The sequence below is a fragment of the Gracilinanus agilis genome, chromosome 2, assembly GCF_016433145.1.
Source record: "Gracilinanus agilis isolate LMUSP501 chromosome 2, AgileGrace, whole genome shotgun sequence".
Lineage (NCBI taxonomy): Eukaryota > Metazoa > Chordata > Mammalia > Didelphimorphia > Didelphidae > Gracilinanus > Gracilinanus agilis.
The window spans coordinates 479,979,817-480,003,429 of record NC_058131.1 but is presented as its reverse complement, the minus strand read 5'-3'; the positions used below and the strand labels follow the sequence as shown (position 1 = coordinate 480,003,429).

Sequence of the window (23,613 nt, the reverse complement as noted above, 5' to 3'; positions counted from 1 at the left end):
TAAAGAAAGACAGCTTGCTATAACCACGCAAATGTTTTGGCTGGTCACATTCCACTGGAGCTCAGGAAAACTTATTTATTTCTCAAAACATTATAATACAAGCACTGGCCAAATGTAGACTTAATAAAGGTTTTAACCTATTCTCTATAACCTATCTGGTTACTATTCTCTATAACCTATCTGGTTACAGAGCTTTGGAACAGTTGCACTTCAACCAGGAAATCTTTTCTTTATATAAGATTGTGTCAGATAGCCAAAACATCTTAATATAGATGAAGAAATATGGATGCAAAGACAATTGCTACTAACTGCCCAGGAAAACAGTTACATTTCTTTAAGCTAAACAAGGGCTTCTATTCTCTGACCTTCTGACCCTTTCAGATTGTTCTCCTTTCAGAGCATTATTTTCTCCTGCCTTTGGGCTCACTAAACTAGGCTTGGGCTGAACTGCCTTAGCTATTCATAAACTAAAAGGAATATTTTTCTTTATCTCTTTTAATAGTTGAATACTGGGAGATGAATATGGAGCTATGATATCATATCATATCATAGCTTATGCTCCTATCATGGAGTTTTCACCTTACAACTAAAGCTAGAAGAGCAAATCCACCACCATGTCCTATCCCTCTACCTCTTACCAAGAAATAGAGTTGGAAGGAAGTGTAAGTGCCATGATGGAGAATGAAACTATAATGAGAAGTAAGAAATTTTACAATTCAGATGATGTGTTTGGGAAGCTCCTACTTCTCAGGATATGGATGCGTAGGACCTAGAACATACTAGGCTACTTCAGGATAGATACAATATCCTAGATAGGCCAATTTCAAAACCTCAGTTAGTCATCATTTCTCATCAAAGACAACATATCTAAGTGATCAACATGACTAAAGATTGTACCCAATATGTAGCATATTTGAATAGTATGGTTTAGACTTGATAAATCACTAAATCAAACAATGAGGGCATCATAAGGTAAGGTCCCACATGGATTCTAAATCATTTCTATGGAATAGAGTAGTAGGACTTCACTCTTAAGAATAACAGAAGGATTTCTGATGATCTAGGCTTAGAACGTTGATATCTAAATATTTATGGCACAACAGTGAGTGATTATCCTCCGGGAGAACAGATCCTTCTCTCCCAACCAATGTCTGCAACAAGAAGCAGAGCCACAGAAGCGATAGAGAAGTGCATTCCTGATGACATACTGGGCCTGAGGAAGCAGTGGGGAGGCTGTCAGGTCTGTATTGGAAGGAAGAACATTCACGGTCCATCAAATATCTTGGTTCACAAGCTGTGGCTTATTTCTTGGGTTTCTCCAGAATGTTGAGAAATTTTCCCCGAGTCATCTCTCTAGCTGAAATTATAAAAGGAAAGAAGGAAGAATGTAAGCATTACACTTGGTAATAGGATCCCATAAAGGATGGGATCAGAGAAGACAAACATTAAAACTGGCCTCAGTTCTGATACCAAAAAACCAACAGCCATCCAAAATCTGGCCAAGTTATTCTAAAATGGTTTGCACGGATCCAGTTTATAGCCTATATGGTGTAAGATAACTACTGAGGGCTTAGAAGGTCAGAAAAAATTCCCATAGGCTTTCCTCAACCCTATTCTACTCTTTAAAAAAAAAATCACACTGGAATTTTCAATAGTAATTAAATGGTCTTCCTTATTCAACATCATCAGTTTATGAATGGTATAATCTAACAGACTCTCCATATCTCAAGGGACTTGCTTATGATACAACTGATATTAGAGAAACCTCTCTGGGCTTTTGGCCTCTGGATGTTTATAATCTCCCACCGAAATTCGAGATCATTTGCCTTCGTCTCTCAGGAGTAGTGGTCGCTGGATGCTATAATATAACCCAGTTTATATTCCCTCAGTGCAGTTCATCTATGGATGATATAATAAAGTAGAGTTTATAGAGCTTTGGTCTTCTCTCTCTTAGCATTGTCAGTTCCTAGATATTTAATATAGCCAGGCAGGGTTTATGTGTCTCTCCCTGACTTTCAGCACTATCAATCTCTGGTGCTGTAGTCACAACAGAGTTTATACAGCTACTTTCTTACACATGAGGCTTTGAAATGAAAGTGTAACAGTTCTCAACTACAAGACCCATTACTTAGAAGCCCTCTTGTTGTGTACTTTTTGTCCAAAGTAGTATGAAAAGATCTTCTATAGTTTAATTGTCATTTTATTCAATAGTTTTCAGGATGGATGAAAAGTACAAAGTGATAAGTCCCAGAATCCAGAAGAAGCAGCTTGGTACAAAGGGGAAAGCACTAACACTGGAGTCAGAGGAGCTGGATTCAAATCCTATTTGTGATTATTACATGTAATCTTGTAAAGTCATCTCCTGGGACCTTAGTTGCCTCATATGTTAAGTGTGGGAAAAGGCCTTAGAAGTCTCTGATTATTTTATAACCTCATGATGCAAAGAGGTTATTGTTTGCTTGGCTCATTGCTCCTAATGGTGTTTGGCTCTGACTAGGGGATGAGAATCATCTTAAAGAATAAGGAATTTGTCAGTACTAGACTCCTTCTTTACTGAATCTCTATATGTAGTTATTGGAAAAATGCATTTTCACTTCTATTTCTAGATTTACTGGTACTTATATAGGGTTTGTAAAATACTTTATACACATTACACATTTGATCTTCACAACCCTGTGGAGTGTGAGAATTTATTTTTCATATATTATATTAATTCCTAGATATTAGGGAGAATTACTGTGTATTCCTCTGTTTGGGATCTGGGTCAGAGATAACATTAAGTTTACTATCAGCATTTTTTTTTGTCCTTGTTATCCTAAATAAAGTCTTCCTTTTTAACAAAATTTGGTTAACAAATTAAAGAGACAAGTTCTTTTCCTGTGGATGTGACTGTTCCCCTGACAGTTTAGAGAAGGTTTGAGGGTCTGATGGACCACCTCTTAATTAGCTATCGCCAATTAAAGATGTCTTGGGATGTTCAAGGGAGAGGCTGAATAATGAGCTCCCAAAAATGTGTATATGAACCTCAACCAGAAGTTTCTACTTGTCTTATGGTGATCAAAAGAGTCATATTACCACAATTAGGATGTCTTGACCAGTCAATTAATAAATTATTTTAAAACTAAGAAAAATCAGCCTCAAGATAATTTTAATCATGACAATTACTGGAGTTATTAATACTTCCATTTTACAGTTGAGGAAATTGAGGTTCAGAAATTAAATAATTTGTACATGTGGCTGGTGACACAGCTAGGAAGTTTTTCATATACAAGTACAGGCAAGAGAAAGTTAACAAACAAAATTCCATAACGACTAGGAGACAGGAGGGAAAGGTTCAGTCCAAGAGAACAATCATTGTAATGCTCAGCCCATATCTCTTTCTATGAAGGTCCTAGAATTTAGGATAGCATTCTTCCTGGGGAAGGAAATTCCATTAAGTTTTAGGTAGCAGAAAGATCAGGGAGAGATCTTTCAGTGGGACAGAGTTAGTTCCTTTTTATGGTCTAAGAATGTAGACCATTTCAAAAGCAACAGCTACTCATGCCCACATAACATAGCTAGGAAGTATATGAGACCAGATTTGAACCCAGGACCTCCTGACTCCAGGCCTGGTGCTCTACCCACAAGATCTTCAAGCTTCAGATGCCTTGCATTTCAACATGGATGAGGATTGATGGAAAGTAGTAGAGGCCTTTAACCCAGAATTAAAGCAATAATGACATGAGATCAGCAGTTTCCAGAAGTTCCAAAGAAACTTATTCTGAAAGCTTGGCATCACATAAATATGCCTTGGCTTCCCCTAACCCCCAACCCCCAGATAGTCTAATTGGATTTTTGGGATGAAAAAAATCTGGCCCAGTCTATTGGGCTGCCTGCCTTAGGGTGCTGCTTGAGGACTTTTGAAAAGCATATAGAATAAATGATTCTGGAGCACAGCTGGTTCAACTGCTCTTGAAAGTTGCCATGGGGCAATGCAGAAATTGAGAGTTGGCTAAGATCCCTGCAACCAAAAGCATTTAGGCCTGGAGCACTGCCACTGGTCTCACTAATTACACACTCACCCTGCTGCACTTTTTGCTTCAATGTCCCTTGGATCTTTGCCTATTCTCCAAAGTCTTTCCAAAATGAAAGGTTGTCAATATTTTAAGATGTCGCAATGAGCAAAGATTTAATCTAATTGAGAGATCAAAAGAGTTTAAAAGAAGAAGAAAAAAAGATGAACTTTCTAGCCTCTTCCAGTAGCATATACTTCTTGAATTTAACAGATCCTTTCACCTTCAATCATTCCTCCTTCCTTCTACCTAATCCAATTGCAGAAGTGGCAGACACCACTGTAAAAGTAGAAGCAATTCAAAAAACATCATCTACTTGGGAGAGGAGAAAGTTTTCTCTCCTGCCAGTCCCATATAGGAGATATACGAATACATGACACCTCCGCTCCCCAAAAGAGGGCTGGTGCCCTATAAATCAGATTGCAAGCACCAACCCCTTCTGTGCACAGAGAGAAATTACTGTGGGTTGGGGGTTGCTCCAAAGCACGTGCCCTCCTGTTCACTTGTCATCAGAGATGTTAACATTTCTGATTAATTCACAGACCTCTCCTTTTATTCCTCATTTCTTTATCCATGCTATCGTGCTCTGCTGCAGCTTAAAGATTCTTACCGACCTGCTACAATAATCACCACCCGCTAAATGCCACCCCCCAACCTGGGGAAATTGTTTAGTGATGCCAACCGCGCTTTTAATTTGCAAGACATCAGACACAGAGGTAATTTATACCAACATCTGTTCATTTCTGACTTCTGAAACAAACACACATGCTGCTACAAAATCCCATTAGGAGCAAGAGACAGCCTTCTGCTTTTCTGTATTCTTCTTTTACACACATACACACACATACACATGCACACACACACACATGCGCACACACACACACACTCTACACACCAGGAGGCTTTTATTTTTAAGTACATATCACTAAAAATCTCCCAACAAGGTCCCCAAATTTTTTTTCCATGTAGAAATGAAAATAGTACTGAATTTTTATAAAATGTCTCTATTATTCCTGTTTAGCTCCTCTCTCTCTTTCAGGTTTTCAAAAGTTATAGCTAAAATGTATTTCTGGTTCTGTAAGGTAGGGCAAGGTTACTTCCTCCTAAGCTTGGCTTTTTTCAGGTTCTCTCTCAATCCCTACTTTTCCTTTTGTGCTATAGCACAAGCAAGTCAAAGTACCACAATACTCCTAAACAAACCAGTCTTGTCTGGCACCATTAATTGACCTTTTTAATCATACATTTATGATTCTAGACTTTCTGGTCAGAGAATTAGGAATCTGAAGGAAACACTACCACCACATTGTAATGACTGTGGCCAGAGGATATGTCAATCTGCAGATGCTACAATCTGTGCTGTGAAGAACAGAAACATGACCCTCCCATGTCAAATCATGATTTACAGAACTTTGTAGCTGCAGTGCACATATTGCAAAATGAGAAATCAGCAAGAGATACAGTCTCCATAGGGTTAATAAATGATCTATTCCAATTGATGTAGGAAACGCTTCTTGGCTATATACTATTTTGAAATGATGAATGGGTAAATTATAACCAAATTTGGATTAATCTTATTACTTCCTTAGCAGTTACCCTAGGACTTCCATACACACAAAGACTTGGAATCACTATGGCTGTAAATAATTGGGATTTTTATGCCAGTTGAATTGATGGGACTATGATCTCCAAACCCAATTTTGAAAGTATCTACCTAAAAAGGTCAGGGCTGCAGGGAGGACTCTATCTCTTCTTGCTGAGAGGGAGGAACAAGTTTTAATATAGTCTCTTCTTTAGAACTTCCAATCCTGCAATCCTGCATTTAGCCTTGCCTTTGGCTCCTTTTCCACGATGACTGTCCCCAAACTGCTTTCTGCAGTAAATTTTGTGGCGGCTGGTTGAAAAAGATTCAGTGGTATAGATTGATTTCTTACAAGTGAGGGAATGAGGGATTACCAGCAGTCGCCCTGGTTAACAAGATTGGGTACAGAATCTCTTGTAAGATCAGCCCACTCTGCCAGGGCTTTGCATCTTTTCCCCATGACATATGGGTTTCATTACAAAGATTTTCCAGATTTTAACTTCTAGGCAGCTGCCTAGCATAATTCCACTGGATCTTTACGGAGGGAACAATTTAAAGGTTAAGTAACTTTTTAATCAAATAGAGACATGACATTTGGTTTTCAATCCCAAATGAAAACTACTGTTCCTGATACTCCTTCCTATGTTACAAAATAACAAGAAAAATGCAATGAAGATAGAAAAGATCTCCTGCCAATGGTTCTCCTACATCTCTAAGAACAACATAGCCAAATATACTAAAACACATATGGGCAGTAAGAAAAAAAAAAAAAAACAAAGAAAATGGCAGTGGGGATGACTTGCATTTGTGAAACACTATTTGTAATAGAAGATCAAATACTGTGTCATAAGGACAGAACCTGGAAGCTGTCCTCTCTTGAGCTCTACTGGAGGGCAATTTATAGCTGGAAGTCAAAAAGGAGATTCAGAAATCTTATTCAGTTCAAATCTGTGTCCTAAAATGATGCCATAGTGACCAGTCACAGAGAAGATTTCTTTGGAGTGGTAATGGCATTTGTCAATTTTATAGCATTTGGCTACTCTTCTAAAAAACTTTTTGAAACTTGGAAGACTTGTCCATGCCAAGAAAGAAAGGTGGCCACTAAGTAACAACAACTACATACTAGGCAGTAAATAAATAGATAAAAAAGAATTAGTAGAAATGTTTTGGGGGGAGGTGCTCCTCCTTAACTGGTGATTAAAACAAGCAAGAGAAAAATAAAGTTATCTTTTAAATGCAGATTCTTCACAGGGAGAGAGAAAGTTCTCACCTCTGTGTAGCATAGTAATACTATAAACATCCTAACAAATGAGATTCTTCAACACCTTCTGATCTGCTTTCAGGCTGCAGAAGAAAAAACTACTGTTATAGGACAGTTGATTCAAGTGACTAAGAATCTTTAAGCCATGAAGAGGAGCTGGGGGTCAGGATTACTGACTACCTAAAGTAGAAAAGTACCATGAACTGAATGTGGTCTCATCTAGAGAGTTTGTTGGAATACAATTTCATGGTGTTCATGGTGTTTCAGCTGTTGATATAGACTGAATAAACTCAGAAGAATGCAGGCTGAAGATTTTTTCTTTTCTAAACATTTCAAGGTACTTCACAATCATTGTGCATTTATTTTAATGGTCTTGTGATCTCATTGTTGTATGTATTCCCTTTAATAATGCAGATAACAAACCATCCTTTCATCCTTACCCTGTACAACTCCAATCTAAGGTCTAACCATTCTTGGCCTACCCTCTTTTTCTGCTCATATAGCTTTCTGATAACATCCTTATTCTATTTCTCTGTTGCATTTTTGGTGACACAAAATTTTAATTTTCTGAAGTTCGTCATTCTCTGATTCTCAGTTATGTATCATCACTAAAAGATATTAATGTTAAAAGATGAGTCTTTGTGTCAAGGAGATGTTTGGAGTCTTTAAAGGACTCTAAAATTTCCCAAAGCAATGAATTCCACCTATTCATTCACCTATAAAAGGATAACTTCTATACAATTCTGGACCTGTTTCTCAGTCTATCTCCAATGCCTATCCCAGAAAGAGATATACAGAAGGATTTGCTCTCTAACTGCATACTATAATCTGGGTAACATGCATTCTTCATCCATTTTGGTTTTTACACGTGAAAAGTTAGAATTCTTTCAGATATTTATGTATCTTATTTAGAAGCTCTGCAATGCTCTGGGGCTTGATGTAATCAATATACCATGCATCAAGAGGCACATATAGAGGACTTCACTATCTACAGTTAGTCGGTAAACATTTATTGTTGTTTAGTCTTCATGGCAAAGATCCTAGAGTGATTTGCTATATCCTTCTCCAGCTCATTTTTCCAGACAAGGAACTGAGACAAAGTTAAGTGACTTGCCCAAGGTCAGATGGCTAGAAAGTGTCTGAGGCCAGAATTGAACTGATGAAGATGTGTCTTCCTTATTCCAAGCCCAGTGCTCTAAACCATTGTGCCACCTAGCTGCCTCAAACATTTATCAAGTGCCTTCTGTGAGCTAGGCACTATGTTAAGCAGTGGGGATACAAAGAAAACAAAAAACTGTCCTTGCCCTCAAGGAGCTCATAATTTAATGGAGGAGACAACATGTAAACAACTTAGTATAAACAAGAACGATACAGGATAAATTGGAAATAATCAGCAGAGAGAAGGCATTAGAAATAAGAATCAAGAAAGACTTCCTGTAGAAGCTGGGATTTTAGCTGGAACTTGAAGAAGCCAGGGAAGCTTACAAGGAATCTCATTTTAGTTGTGAACTCTGTTTTGGGCACTGGCAAATACTACGGGCAAACCTATGTTTCTTGACTTCATACCTGCTTGATATTAGCAAAGTGTCAGTTATCTTTGAGGGGCATAGCTATTTTGCTAAAATATCTTTGCTCTGCCATGATACCGCACCTTATCCTTGACTTCCTTGACTTAGCTCTCTATTCCTGAATGGTAGGAGTTACCATATTTAAACTAGCCCATCCCATGATGTTCTCTGGACATATGCTTGTGATGTTGCTACACCTACCACTGCCCTATAACTCCATTCATTATCCCTACAACTTCCATAGCCATCACTCCATATGTGTTGTCTCCCTTGAAAGAATGTAGGCTTCCCTGAGGTCTGAGACTGTCTGGCTTTTGTATTTGTAGTCCCAGCACTTGGCACAATGTCTGGATCCATGCCTTTGAAAAACCACTTAACCCATCTTAGCCTCAGTTTCCTCCTTTGTAAAATAGAGATGATAAAAGGAATAATCTTGTCTGGTTATTGTGAAGATCAAATGAGATAATATAATCTGCAAAATTTAAAGTGTTAAATAAATGTTACTTCATTGTATGATTTTAATATATATACACATCACTAAATCAAATGCAGTTCAAAGCAAAAGCATTGTAAAGATTGCATCAAGCCCATGAACACTGAAATGAGATCCAGAAGCACTAAAAAAATTTTGTCTACCTGTCCACCCTGGAAAAAACTAAGTAGATGAAGAGTGCCTATTGCCAAGACAAATTATACAGCTATATGCACAACCCATGGAGCTGGTCCATCAGTATAAACACCTTTCACAGAGACTGTGTATGGACCATAAGCTGGGCTACAGTGAGAATGTTTTATTATCTTAATAAAATAGAAGGAATGTTTGTCAACTTGGCGTAACTATTTTGTTTGAAGCCTCCATTTTATGGCTGAGTTGTTTTGAGTAAAGCTTATTTTTCTTTTTTAAAAAACAAAATATTTTATTTTTTCCCAATTACATGCAAAACAATTTTTCACACTTGTTTTCTAAAATGTTGGGTTCCAAATTCTCACTCTCTCCCTCCCCTCTCCCTTCCTCCACAAAGATGGTAAGAAATTTGATCTAGGTTGTAGTGAGTTGTTTTTCAGTAAGAAGATATAGACTTGTGTGGTATGACATATTGAATAGCATAATGTATTTTTAGATAACTGATAAACAGTATATGGACCCTCTGATAAGATAGACCAGACCACCAAGAGAAAAATATCATAAACTCTTTTACCAGTAGTTTATATAATAAACTGTCAATCAAATTACATGGAAAATAAATTGGGAACTAGAACTATAAACTCTGTAGAAATATATAACTATATAACTTTACATAACTATAAAAAATCTACCAGAAGAGCTAGCTTGGGTCATGACTGGGACAAGTTCCTGTATACCCTGAACTCAAGATTCAAGTAGCTAGTATCTAAATAAGGGCATTGTTGATTTACAGAAACTTACCAGATGACTATTGTGAAAAAATAGGTGCATGGCCTCCAGCTGGGTAGAGGGAAAACCTAGTCATCCTTACCATGAAAGATGCTTACTGAATCGTTGGTTTGTTCTTTGAGGGGGTTGATTTTTGTTATGTTTACACATATTGATTGATATGACTGCATGCATTGAGAAATGTAAGTCTAATTAGTGTTTCCATCACATTAATTAGTATACATAACAGAAAATCAGCTCTAAGTATGCAACGGGCATTACACAGACTCAGAAACAAAAAGGAAGAGAGCAAGGCTGGATTGCCTTTGGGAAACTACATAGTGCTTTTAGTCACCCTAAGCTTCTCCCTGAATTAAGAGCACATCTTTTTAAAAACAACAATACTGATGATGTATGGATTCTACAGAATAACAAGTCTTTTTTTTTTTTTTAAACCCTTATCTTCTCTCTTAGTATCAATACTAAGTAACTGGTTCCAAGGCAAAAGAGCAGTAAGGGCTAGGCAATAGGGGTCAAATGATTTGCCCATAGCCACATGCCAGGAAGTGTCTTAATATCAGATTTGAGCCCCAGACCCCCCATCTCTAGACCTAGCTGTCCCAATAACATAGTCTTTAAAAAATAAAGTTTCTAGTCATGCAAAAAATAATGGAAGCACATAGTGGGCATTAGAAAGCTGAAACACACTGCCAACAAGAATTGTGCAAAAGAAATGGCATAAACTATGACATCATTAAAAATGGATGGTGGCAAGAGAAGGTAGTCATGTGTTTAGAGCAGAGGTAAACAACAGACAGCCTATATGTTCCTGTGGATTTAAAAATTAATATTCAACAATTAAATATTATATTTTTATAAAGTTTTATTAATAATAAACTAACAAAAGAGACTAACTAAAAGGTACTAAACTAGCCCGCTCCCAAGAGCAAAAAAGAGAAAGCATGAGGCAGAGCCTCAGAACGTATGTAAAATATGACCACGCAAACATAGACAAAAGGAAAAGCATTGTAGGTAATACAGAAAGGAAGTTTGGGTAATGTAGTTTTTAGGGATTTAAGATATTTCTAACTACACATTCCCCTGGCATCTGTAATATCCATGCAATGTTAAGGCATCAAGAAGATCATCCCAGCACGTGAGAAATATCTCTTGTGATTGATGTATGGAAGGATGCTGACAAGAATTACAGAGAAAGAAAAAGTATGAATGGGTCATAACCTACAGTGTTTGCAAGATGCTCACAAGGAGGAGAATCCAGGACCCATTTAAATATAAGAGGCATGTTTATAGAAGATGTTACTTTGCTATATATTACTTTTGGTACATATTTTATATTTATCCATCTTTGTGTATATTGTTGTTCCCCCAGGAGAAAGTAAATTCCTAGAAGATGAAGTTTTTCCATTTCATCTTTGTATTCTTACCTGCTGGCAGAATGCTTCATAGCTAGTAGGTGCTTAATAAATGTTTCCTGAATTAGAATCAGCAACCAGTAAGCTTAGGAGTATTTTGTATTTTCCTAACCTTTCACCTAACTCTAAAAAAGTGATCTGTTGTGGGATTTAATTTGCAAAAGTCTGCCTGTTCCTTTACTATACATCGAGAATATCCTTTATATGCATATAGATTGTTTTCATAAAGAGTTTGCAATTGAAATATGTGAATTAAAAAGGGTTTACCTGAACAAGATCAATGCAACTAGAAAAACAGTAGAGTATTAGCTATCATTGATGAAAGTCTGATAATACATCAAGAATTTCATGGTAAAGTGCCCACACAAATCAGATTACAATTTCAACACAAAATGTAAAGAACTGCTTAAAATTCAAAGAAGTTAAAGAGCTTCCCCATGGTCACAGAGTAGGCAAGTGAAGAGAAGCAGAACCTGAACCCAGGTCTTCCTAATTCCAAGTCCAGGGCCTTATACAAAATTGCTTCTCAAAAAAGTTTGATATCTAAGACACACAGGGAGTTGACATAAATACACAAAATTCAGGCCCAATCTTCCAATAGGAGAGGAAGAAGAAATTCAAACTATCAACAACCAATTTCATGAAAAAAAGCTCCAAATAACTAAAAAATAAGAGAGATGTAAAATAAAACTTCTTGGAAGTTTTTTACCTTACAACCAAATTGTCAAAGATAGTAAGAGTCAGAAAGATTCAACATTTAGAAGTGCAGTAAGAAGGTAAACACCTACCAGTGGTAAGGTTATAAAATTGGTACAGACGATGATTTGGAAGTATGTGAGAGAAAACTACTAATATGTTCCAGTGGGTTAGTAATACCACTACTTTTTCGAGAAACAAACAAACAAAAAAATAAAGACAATTCTCTCTGGCAAATAGTTAAGCAAATTGTAGCACATAAAGAAAAAAGAATATTATTGCAACCTAAGAAATAACAGATATGAGGAACTCAAGAGAAACTTGGAAATATTTGTATGAAATGTATAAATAAATTTGTGTAAAATGACCTACTACAAAAGAGAGAATAAGATAAAGATACTCAATTAATAAATTTATTCTTAAAACATTGAGCAGAAATGTGAAATTTAGGAAATATCAGCCATAATCCTTTAATAAGAAAGATGGAAGAGGAAGGATTTTAATTGTCAGGTATCAAAAAAAAAAATGTGTTTTTCTATTAGCTCTCCTCTTATGTGCAAAAATAAGACTATTTTTCAAATTCACAAGCACCATCCCACCTCCCCCAAAAGTATATTAAGATTTGTGTTCAAGGAATTAAATTGTTACACTCACAATTTTATTTAGTTTCTTTTTCATTTTTGTCTCAGAGCCTACTTCATAGATGTAGCTTATTTCCTTTCTCAAGGATAGAACTGAACTGAATGATGAGCAATGTGAATCAGTAATCAAAGCAATGTATTCCTATCATTCTTAGGAGTAGACTATTAAATACCCACAGATCTGTCAGGAACTGCCCATACCCTTATATGGTAGTAAATCCCAGAGATATATTCATTATGTGACCTTGAACTAATCAAATTCTCAGGGCTTCAATTTCCTCATCTATAAAGTTGGATAATATCCTACTACAATAGTCCATTTTGTGAGTTTAGACAAAAGAGTAGTGAACAAAAGTGTATAAAACAAATACTAGTAATGTCACTTTGCCATAACTTATTGATCCCTAAAATGACTACAGATATGTTTTAAGGACCACATCAAGCCAAAGAAAAGCAAGAATAGTATAATATAGATAATTTTAGGTGTCTTGGATATTTAAGAGAAGATGCTTATTTGGTGTCTCCATTTCAAAGAGCTGGTAATAGTCAGTCTTAGAAAGATGAAGGTCCAATCTTCTTGACCCCTAGAGCTGGGAAAGAGTTACATCTCCTCTCTGCGAAGCCAATAAAAACCTCTCTTGATTATAATTTAGATAAGAGCCACTGGATTGAATAATAATGTCTGAAACTCCCCTGGCTGTTTCACCTTGAGACGTCCATCACTGGGTTAAACATGATGCTAATTGCATTTGGATTGATTAATTTCTCTCACTCCTGTCTATTCGAATAACGCTTAACAAAATAATCATAGCACCCAGAGCCAAATCTTCTCCGTCAAAGGAATGAAGCCATCAGAACCGGCAGAGATGAAAGAAATGAAGATGACCCGTAATTACTGCTACGGTGATATCATTACCATATTATACAAAATGAGTGCACAGGGGGAGGAGGTGTAGAGGAAGGAGGGGCTGAGATTATTATTATTTTTTAATGGAACTTTATATCCTAAGAATCTTAGATCTGACATCAAGTAGAATACACAGAAACACTGAACTTAAAAAAAAATACAAATCTTACACATGAAATCACAAAATCAAATGAATACTGAGGCCTAAGATAATTTAAATATGTAGAATTGTGAACAGGTATTATTCTCTTCACTATTTTTTCCAATGAAATAATACTTCATATATGAATTGTTCAGAGATTTAGGATGCTAGTCTCCATACCACAACATCCCCTTATTCCCCTATGGCTACTGTTCAACTTTCCCATAAGCCCAGGGAATAAACTTAGTTTATGTGTTTATTTTAACAGACATATTTTATTTGTTATTTTATTTATTATTATTTATTATTGTTTATAAACTTGAGGTATGGGTTTTTAATTGAAAGTGAATTCTTGCTAAGAATTATAAATAAATAAATTTGCAATCTTTATATTGCACTACATATCTGTTTTCTGGTATAAGATGGAGTTCATTTAAATCACTAGTAAGGAAGAACTGATTTAATAAATGCCCTAAAATCTTTTGATATAACCTTATTGATACATATTCTTTGCAAAAAAAAGTTAATATGTAGTTTTGTTTTTATTTATTTTTTCTTTTACAAATATTATAATTTATTTTTCAAATCATTACAGAAAACAGAATATTTGATTTTCAGGGGTAAAATGTCAATAAGGAAAGCTTAACTTTGTCCATTTTAAACCCTATTATTGAAGATCCTGTGTTTATATTGATATACTTTTAATCTTTACCAATTATAGGTAATAACAAATTTCCACATAAATTTTCCAAAGTTATATGACCCAAATTGTTTCCCTCCTTCCCTTCCCTCCCACTTTCTAGAGATGGCATTCTGTAATTGTTTTTAAAAAAATTTTAAAGCAAGGATTTACTTTGGAATTTTTCATTTTAATTTTGTAACTCTCAGACCACCAAAGGATTTGCTTATTTTATGTGTTCAAGTTGCTTGAAGTAGAAACATGTGAAGTACCTTGCACATATTTTTAAAAAATCTATTGGATGGATGAATGCCTAAAGACTTTGGAGAGCAAACCAATTCAGTAGGTTGGGGTAGGGACTAACAGCACAACACCCTATTAAAGGGACAACCATCATCAAAACCAAACCAGTCTCCTTTCTTCACTTCAATCGACACACTAGCTACCAGGCAATATTTTTTAGGCATAGATCTGATCATGTCACTTCTTTCTTTAAAACCACTTAATGCTTTCCTCTTGCCTACTAAAAAATTTAGATTCCATCATTTAACATTAAAGGTCCTGGGATTAGTTTATCTTTCCTTATTCATCTGAAACATTTGCCCTTTGCCTGCTATATATGTTGACCAGCTAAACTACTTTTTCTCTTTTCTTGGTGGAATCCTTCCCATCAAATTGCTATTTCCTCAAAAAACCTGATTGCTCTCTTTCTTCAAAACTCAGTTCAGGTGCCATCTTCTTTGTGAGGCCTTTCCGTCTCCCTCATTGTTACTGCTCTCTTCCTTGAAATTACTTTTATTTTGTATATACATTATATTTACTTATTTATATACAAGCTGCATCACTATCCCTTTCCTCTTCCAAGAGAGTAAAACTTTCTTGAAAGTAATGACTAGTTTTATTCTTTATTTCTAACTTAGCACAGTGCATGACCCACAAAAATCTCTAAATAAGTGTCTACCGAATTGAACCGAGATGAGATGTAAGAGTCAATCATCAATAAACATAATTAAGTGGCTACTGCACACCAGTTAGCACTGAGGATACAAAGGCAAAAAGTAGCTCTTGTCCTTAATGAGCTTGCAATCCAATGGAGGAAGACAACCCCAAAAGAAGCTGAAAACTGATGGGGAGACACAGGGAGGTGGATGCAACACCTGCAACTGGAGATTTCTGAGCAGAGAAACGAAGTTAGGCTTCCCCTTTAAGATCATTATTTTGGTAACTGTAGAGAATGGATTAAGGAGGGAGATACTGGAAGCAAGGACTGATTTAAAAGTTACCCAAAAAGTCCAGGGGAAATGTTATGAAGGCATGCATTATGTTAGGGATGTCCAGCAAGGAGATAGTGTTAAAGAACTAAAGTTCATAAAAGAGTAAAGACTAAATGCAAAATTAGGGATCCATTTGCATAATAATTCAACTTCAGAACTGATGATATTTGTTGAAAGAGAAAAGGCTTGGGGAACATCCACTGTATAAACACAGAGAATGATCAGAGAGTAACCAGGAAGTTGTGGTAAACATTCTCAGATGTTTCTGAGAAATCAAGGAGGATAAGGAAATGCAGTTGGATTTACTGATTAAAAGATCCCTAGAGAGCAATTCAATGACCAGAAAGCCAGGCCTTGAGATCAGAGGTCCTGGGTTCAAATATGGCCTCAAATACAGCCTAACTATGTAGCCTTGCACAAGTCACAACCCCAAATGCCTAGTCCTTACTGCTCTTCTACCTTGGAACTGATAATTTAGTATTCATTCTTAGGTAAGAGGTTTTTTTTTTTCTTTTTTCTAAATCATTGGCAAAAATAGTTATAGCAGCACTTTCTGTGATATCAAAAAATTGAAAACAGTATATGATCGTTGATTGAGGGGTGTCTAAACAAATTGTGGTGCATGAATGTAATGGAATATTACTGTGCTATAAGAAATAACGTGGGTGGCAAATAAGAGGTTCCGAAGAGGCGATATGAGAAGATAACTCTACCTATTCCTTTGCAGTAGTAGGAGCCTACAAATGTGGTACCTTTGCACATATTTTCAATTTGTGATATATTAATCAATTATACTGATTTATCTTTTGTTGGTCTTTAAAAATTTTTGTTATATGGGATGGCTCTCTAGGTGGAGGAGAAGGAAGAAGAGAGAAACTAGGGGAGATTATGGTGATGTAAAAAGAGATAAATAAATTTTATTTTTTAAATAATATTTTTCTTCCTATTACATGTAAAAACAAAATTTAAACATTCACCTTTTTTAAAGTTTTGATTTCCAAATTCTCTCCCTTCTTCTGATTCTCCCTACCTCCCTACCCTTCCTGAGACACTAAGGAATCTGATATACATTTTCTTTTCTAAATATTTAGAATGTAAAAGAACAGATTGTGATTCATGAATGCAATGAAATATTACTTTAAGAAATAATGAATATATATAATTCAGAGAAGCATAGAAAGAATTTCTTGAGCTAATAATGCAAAATGAAGCGAGCAGAGAAAATACTACATACAATAGGTATAACAATAAAAATGGAAAAACTTTTTAATGATTGTAGCAAATTTATAAAGAGCAGCTCTGGCCCCAAATAAGAATTATGAGAAAACAATTCCCTTTTTTCAGAAGGTAGAAGAGGGATCTCCAAGTGTGTAATACTGCTAGGTGATTGGTTAACTGTTTTTTTTCTCTTCTTCCTCTTTTTTTCTTATAAGGAATGGCTCCCTGGGAGAGGGAAGGAGAGATAAGCAGGGAAACATAGGTAATATAAAAACAAACAATATTAATAAAATCTTTTAACAAAAATAAACTTCTCTTTACCAGAAAACCTTTCCTTTTAAACTCTGCAAATTTTATTTTAATATTCTTAAACTCTCTGAAAATAGCTTCTTTCCAAAACCAATGAATTACTGGGTATTCTTACCATCACTAACATTAGAAGGAGAATATATTCTTTGCTCCTCATTGGGACATCCAGAATAACCTCCATCATCACTCAGGCACCACTTTTCCTCTGGGATTCACTTCATTCATATATCATTGTATCTAGATATTCCTATCATCATAACCCTCAACACTTTCTTTGACTTCCTTTCTCCATTGAACTGCTCTCATGGTTTGGGCCTTCAACATGCATTTAAGTGTATACTTTCTCCTCAAATACCCTTTCGCTTTCAGTTCATCAACCTCAAATTCTCATAAACAACCTTCACTCTACTTCAGTCACACATAAGCATTTTTAACTCAATTCAGCAGTCACTTAATAAGGTCAAGTACCATGCCAAAATTTCACATGCACACCCACACAATTGATTTATGAGAAATTCATAGTATTGGGGAGGAGAATATCCACAGATAGTGAATACAAAGTATATACAAAGTCATTTTAAGAAGAGAATACTAACAAGTAGGAGGGCAAAAAGTGAACTAGTAAAGGCTTAATGTAGGAGGTACACTGAAAGAAGCTAAGGATTATTATATTGTAGACAAGTGAAAGAGTGCAAAAATCATGGAGTCTGAGAATAGTTTGTGGAAGGAACAGTGAGAAGGCAAATTTGGTTCACCTTCATTTTTTTAATATAATCCTTCTCCTTACCCACTGAATCAACTTTTATAAGTAAGATCTTTTTTAAAAAAACCCTTACTTTCTGTCTTAGAATCAATACTGTGTATTGGATCTAAAGCAGAAGAGTAGTAAGGGCAAGGCAATGGGGGTCAGGTGACTTGTCCAGGGTCACAATGCTAGGAAGTGTCTGAGGTCAGATTTGAACCTAGGACTCCCGTCTCTAGGCCTGACTCTCAATCCACTGAGCCACCTAGCTGCCCCCTATGAGTAAGATTTTTAAAAAGCAAAGAAAATCAGAACAGCAAACCAACACAAAGAAGTTTGATATTATGTTTAATATTCTATAACTATAGTCTCCTACCTTGACAAAGAAGAGCAAGGAGGCACATGGGTCATTATAATGTGTACATGTTTTTAGAAAAGCCTTAAAAATACAAATGCTGACAGAAACCAAAAGAGATTATAGGTAAATGTTGCCATGTAAATAATGGAAGTATGCAAATAAGTTCTTTTTATATTCATTTCATATTCCTTTTTAAAGGATGAACTAGAGGAAAGAATCAGTTAGGAACTATCAAAAATAATGCTTGAATTCAAAGGTTGTGGATAAAAAAAAAAAAAAAAAAAGAATGTTTGAAAAAAATTGTGGAAAATAAGAAGACAATTCTCAAGGTTTCTGAAAGAGTGCTACATTTATAGCCCTTCTTAATTTTACTTAAAATAAGTTAAACTTCAATATCCAGTAAACCATAAGTATTATTAATTATGCTGTTGATTTGTAAGTGTACCTGAAGACAAGATAACTATTAAGAAAAAAAATTGATCAATGACATTACACCATTATTTTCTTTGGAAGGAAAACATATGCATTAGCTAGTACTTTTAGTATAATCTGACTTACCAGGGCCTACTGTTCATCCAAAAGTAATTCAAATGGCATTATTTTGGAAAATTCAGGGAACACAGAATAGGTAGAACTATTACAAAAATAGATTTATCTTGTTCATAAAGCCAAATAATTTATTGCAATATGGTAGCAAGAAGGAAAATAAAGAGATAAACAATCCTTAGCCCACATGACTTTTCTCTTTTTTTTTTCAAATTTGTATTTTATTTTTATTTATTTTGTCAAATGGTTGCCAAATACTTTAAAATTTTTTTTCAATTACATTTAGAAACAATTTTTGACAATTGTTTTCTGACTCTATAGGATTCAGACTTTCTCCTTCCCTCCTTTCCCCCAACTCCCTAATGTGGTGAATAGTCTGATATAGGTTATAACACCTTTGGCAAACCTTTTTGAGATTGTGTGCCCAAACTGCAACTTCAAGCTGCCTATGAGCCCCCCGCATTACCCCAGACAACAGAGGGAGGAAGTGCTTGTATTGGGGGGGCTGGACAGAGGGGCAGTGCATGCAAAAAATGTCCTCAGGCATTGTGGAGAGATGGAACAAAGCAGCCCCCTCCATGGCTCTGAGGCACATGCGCCACACCTTCACCAACACGGGGATATATCAGTACTTTCATGCAATGCATATTTCCATGTTGCTCATGTTGTAACAGAGTACACATCTCACATATACTATAAAAATTTCATGAAGGAAATAAAAGTGGGATATGGCATGTTTTGATCTGCAAACTTGTTCATCCATTCCCCAAGTGATGGACAACAGTTTCCAATTCTTTCCACTACAAAAAGAACTACTAAAAATATTTTTGGACAGAAAGGTCCTTTGCCCTTATTTCTGAACTCTGGGATAAAGACTCAATAATGGTATTGCTGGGTCAAAGAGTATGTATAGTTTTATGGACCTTTGAGACTGGTTCCATATTGGTCTCTAGAATGCTTGTCTCAGTTCACAGTTCCACCAACAGTGTATTAGTATCCCAATTTTCCCACATCTCCAATATATAATTTTCTATTTTTGTCATGTTAACCAGTCTTATAGGTATGAGATGTTATCTCAGAGTTGCCAACTAACTTTCAGTAAGGATGGCAGTACACATGGCCAGAATAACAAATGACTTTTTCTTTTAATATTTGCCAAAACATAAAAAAGTGATTTTTCAGGGCTCTCAGGAACACCTGTTTTTATTCTTTAATACTTTAAATCTTAATTATTAGTCTTTAGTCTTAATTTATTATTTAGAGGACTGTGAATAGATCTCACCAATAAAGACCCAGGACAGCTAAGTGGCAGAGAGGAAAGAGTGCCAGGCCTCAAGTCAAGAAGACTCATTTTCCCCGAGTTCAAATCTGGCCTCAGACGCTTCCTACCTGAATGACCCTGGGCAAGTCATTTAAGACTATTTACCTCAGTTTCCTCATTTGAAAGATGAGCTGGAAAAGGAAATGACAAATTAGTATCTTTCCAACAAAATTCCAAAAGGGGTCATGAAGAGTCAAACAAGACTAAGGAATGACTGAGCAACAAAAATAAAGATTCAAATGCTTTTATTTCTCTAATCCAAGAAAGTAATAACAGTAATTGAAAAGAGATCTGCATTTGATCTTTTAGTGTATATCTACTGTATATCTATCTTTGTGCCTAAGAACCTAGATACCCTGAAAGATCAAATAAAGATAGATTACTTTTGAAATACAGATTAAGAGTTTAAGAAAATCCTAAAATTCACAAATTTAAGATACAACAGAAAGCCAATAAAAATAAGGCCACTTGACAGATAGAAACATACACGGATACTCAGTAAATTGCAAAATGTTATATTAAACCACAATAATTAAACCCAGAAAAGCGACAACTATCTTAACTATAGAACCTGCAGTGGAAAACTGGAATTTAAGAGACTCATACATCTACCACCAAATTATTCATGATTGAGGATATATCACTTTAATAATACAAACCTGAAGAAAGGTAGTGCCTGCCTTTCTGGAAGAGGGCAGAAATATTTTCTAATGTGATTTGAAATGTATGAGTGAAAGGCATCATAGAGTTGCAAACTGATATTTATGATATTTTCAAGTACATAGTTGAATTTCAAGATCTAGGTTCTAATCCCACTTCTTCTACTTACTGTACCTGTGAACTTGAGCAAGAAATTTAACCTTGCCTGCAAAATGAGAGAAAAGCCTTCTAAACAAGATGATTCCCAAAAGGAAAGCAAGTCACATAGCTCTCACAAACCTCCTAACAAAAACCTAAAAATAATACCAGACCAAACCATGATTAAGAAATAATTGAGAAATTATAGTAAGCAACTTCTTTCTTCACCCCACAGCATCACTAAAATTCATCGAGAAGCCCCTGGTATAAATGAAAAGGGAACCTTGTAAAAATAACAACAATGATAATACAGCTAATATAGATAGGTGTATACCAAAAGCTTTACCTCATATAATCTCATTTTATTCTCACAACAACCCACTAAGCAAGGTGCTCTTATTATCCCTGTTTTACAGATATAGAAACTGAAATAATATCATACAGACCTCTAGTTTTATTGATACCTATGACAGCCTGCAATTGTGAAGATACGAAAAAAGAATAATTCTCTTTTCCCACTCCAGAAAACTTAGAGCCTAACATATGAAACATTTAAATAAAAATAAAACGGTATACAATAAAGTGCCAAAGCGTGATACAAACAGAAGAGTATGAAAAATAGCAAAGGAGGGTGGGGTGGGAGAAAGGACACACAGGAAAAATATTCCTTGAAAAAGTAAGAGAAAGATGAAAGATATGAGGCAGCATAACTAATAAATACAACAGAAAAAAAAAAACGGGGTGGGGGCGGGGAGGGGGAATGGCAGATCTCCAGAAGGAAGGAACAATACTGTAAGAACAACTAAATTTTTAGGAGAATGAGCACATATATATTCTAGACCCTTAAGATAGACTTAAAAATCATATAAGGAGATACAAAGGAAGAATCTATAAGACTAGAAACAAGATTTGGGGAGGATTTAAGAAGTTTAATGTAATGGAATAAATAACATTTCAATGGTCAGGTGAAAAATAATCCAAATAATAATAAAATAAATGCAAATGCAAATTAAAACAACTGTGAAGCTGTTTTCCATCCATCAGATTGGCAAAGATGACCCAAAAAATGGCAGTTCAAGAGGACAGACATACATCGTTGGTGGAACTGAACTGACCCCAAGCAATTCTGGGAAGTATTCAGCACTATAACCAAAAAGTCACAAATGCAAATACTCTTATCCAGCAATTATCAGTACTAGATGACTAGTTCTTTGGATATACCAAAAGAGATCAAGAGGCCATAAATACAAAAATATTTATAGCACCATTTTTTCCTATAACAAATAACTGGAAACCCAACAAGGTATCCATTAATCAAGGAAGAGCTAAGCAAATTATGGCATAATAATGTAATGGAATATTATTGTGCTATAAGAAATTGGTATAACAGATTCAGAAAAACATGGGGAGAATTTTATTAACTTGACGTAGAAAGAACTGAATAGAGCTGAAAGTTCAATTTATACAATGATTATCATAATGTAAACAAAAACAACTTTGAAAGATTTTAGAATTCCAATAAACAAATAATGACTTCAGAAAACTGATGATAAAGCACATTTCCTATCATTTGGCAGAGAAGTGATGAATAAGAGGTAAATCACAAAATATTATTAGGCATTGCCAATGTGCTGTTTGTTTTGTTTGACTATACATATTGGTTACAAGGAAGGGCTTCCATTTGGGAGCAGGGAAGTTGGTGGATAGTGATAGCAAAACAAGACTATTGAGAGAAAAAAATCAATAAAATATTTTAAAAGAATAGAAAGATATTCGGGCGAGAACAAAAGCAGGGCAGTTTTGTATCACATTAAGTTTAATAAAAACATGTTCACAGTTTCATATATGTGTATATATATATTCTTTGTATGTATAGTGAGATATCTATGTTGTTCATTAAGTTCATAACAAAAAACTAAAATTGTAATGATAAAAAGGGGAAAAAATAATTAACAGTATATTATGTTGAATGACTAGTGGTATCCATGTTAGAACTAAGTTTGATGGCAAGTGGAGTTTGGGGACTGTGTTCTCTTCTGGATATCCCATATCACTTCACATAGAACTTCCCACATAATATCTATGAATTACTGATATTTACAGATCCTTATGGTACAGTAACATTCCATTACTTTCATATATCCCAATTTGGTTAGCCATTTTCCTAATAGTTGGCCATAGAGTTTGTTTCCAACATTTTTCTATCATAAATAATGCTATGGAGGTAGGTCTTTTCTAAAAGTTATGAAAAAATTTCTAACTATTCTTGTATAAATTCAAATTATTTTCTTTTCTTCCTTAAAAAACAAACAAACAAACAAACAAACAAACAAACAAAAAAAAAACCCACCTTACCTTCTGTCTTAGAATTGATGCTAAGTATCAATAAGGGCAGGCAATGGGAGTTAAGGGACTTGCCCAGGGTCACAAAGCTAGGAAGTGTCTCGAGGTCATATTTGAACCCAGAACCCTCCAATCTTTAGGCTTGGCTCTCTATCCACTAAGTCACCCCTAAACTGTTTTCTAAAAACAAATGGACCAATTTATATAAGGAGCATTTCCAGATCCTTTATGTTGTTAGTGGACTCTTCAAATTATCTTATATTTATTTGCTTGCCTTCATTCCTTAAAAAAAAACAAAAAACCACTATTATTTCCCTAAATATTCTTGAACCTTTTGTTCTTCCACAATGATT

General features: G+C 35.3%; 1 protein-coding gene across 1 annotated transcript in view; it reads right to left on the bottom strand.

The window, feature by feature from the left end:
* Nucleotides 1-1,239: 1,239 nt before the first annotated feature.
* LIN52 (lin-52 DREAM MuvB core complex component) overlaps nucleotides 1,240-23,613 on the bottom strand; it is a 118,355-nt gene continuing 95,981 nt past the window's right edge. The window contains exon 6 of the mRNA XM_044664941.1: nucleotides 1,240-1,357. Coding sequence (XP_044520876.1) covers nucleotides 1,302-1,357 — 56 coding nt within the window. The 3' untranslated portion in view covers nucleotides 1,240-1,301. The remainder of the gene's footprint in view (nucleotides 1,358-23,613) is intronic.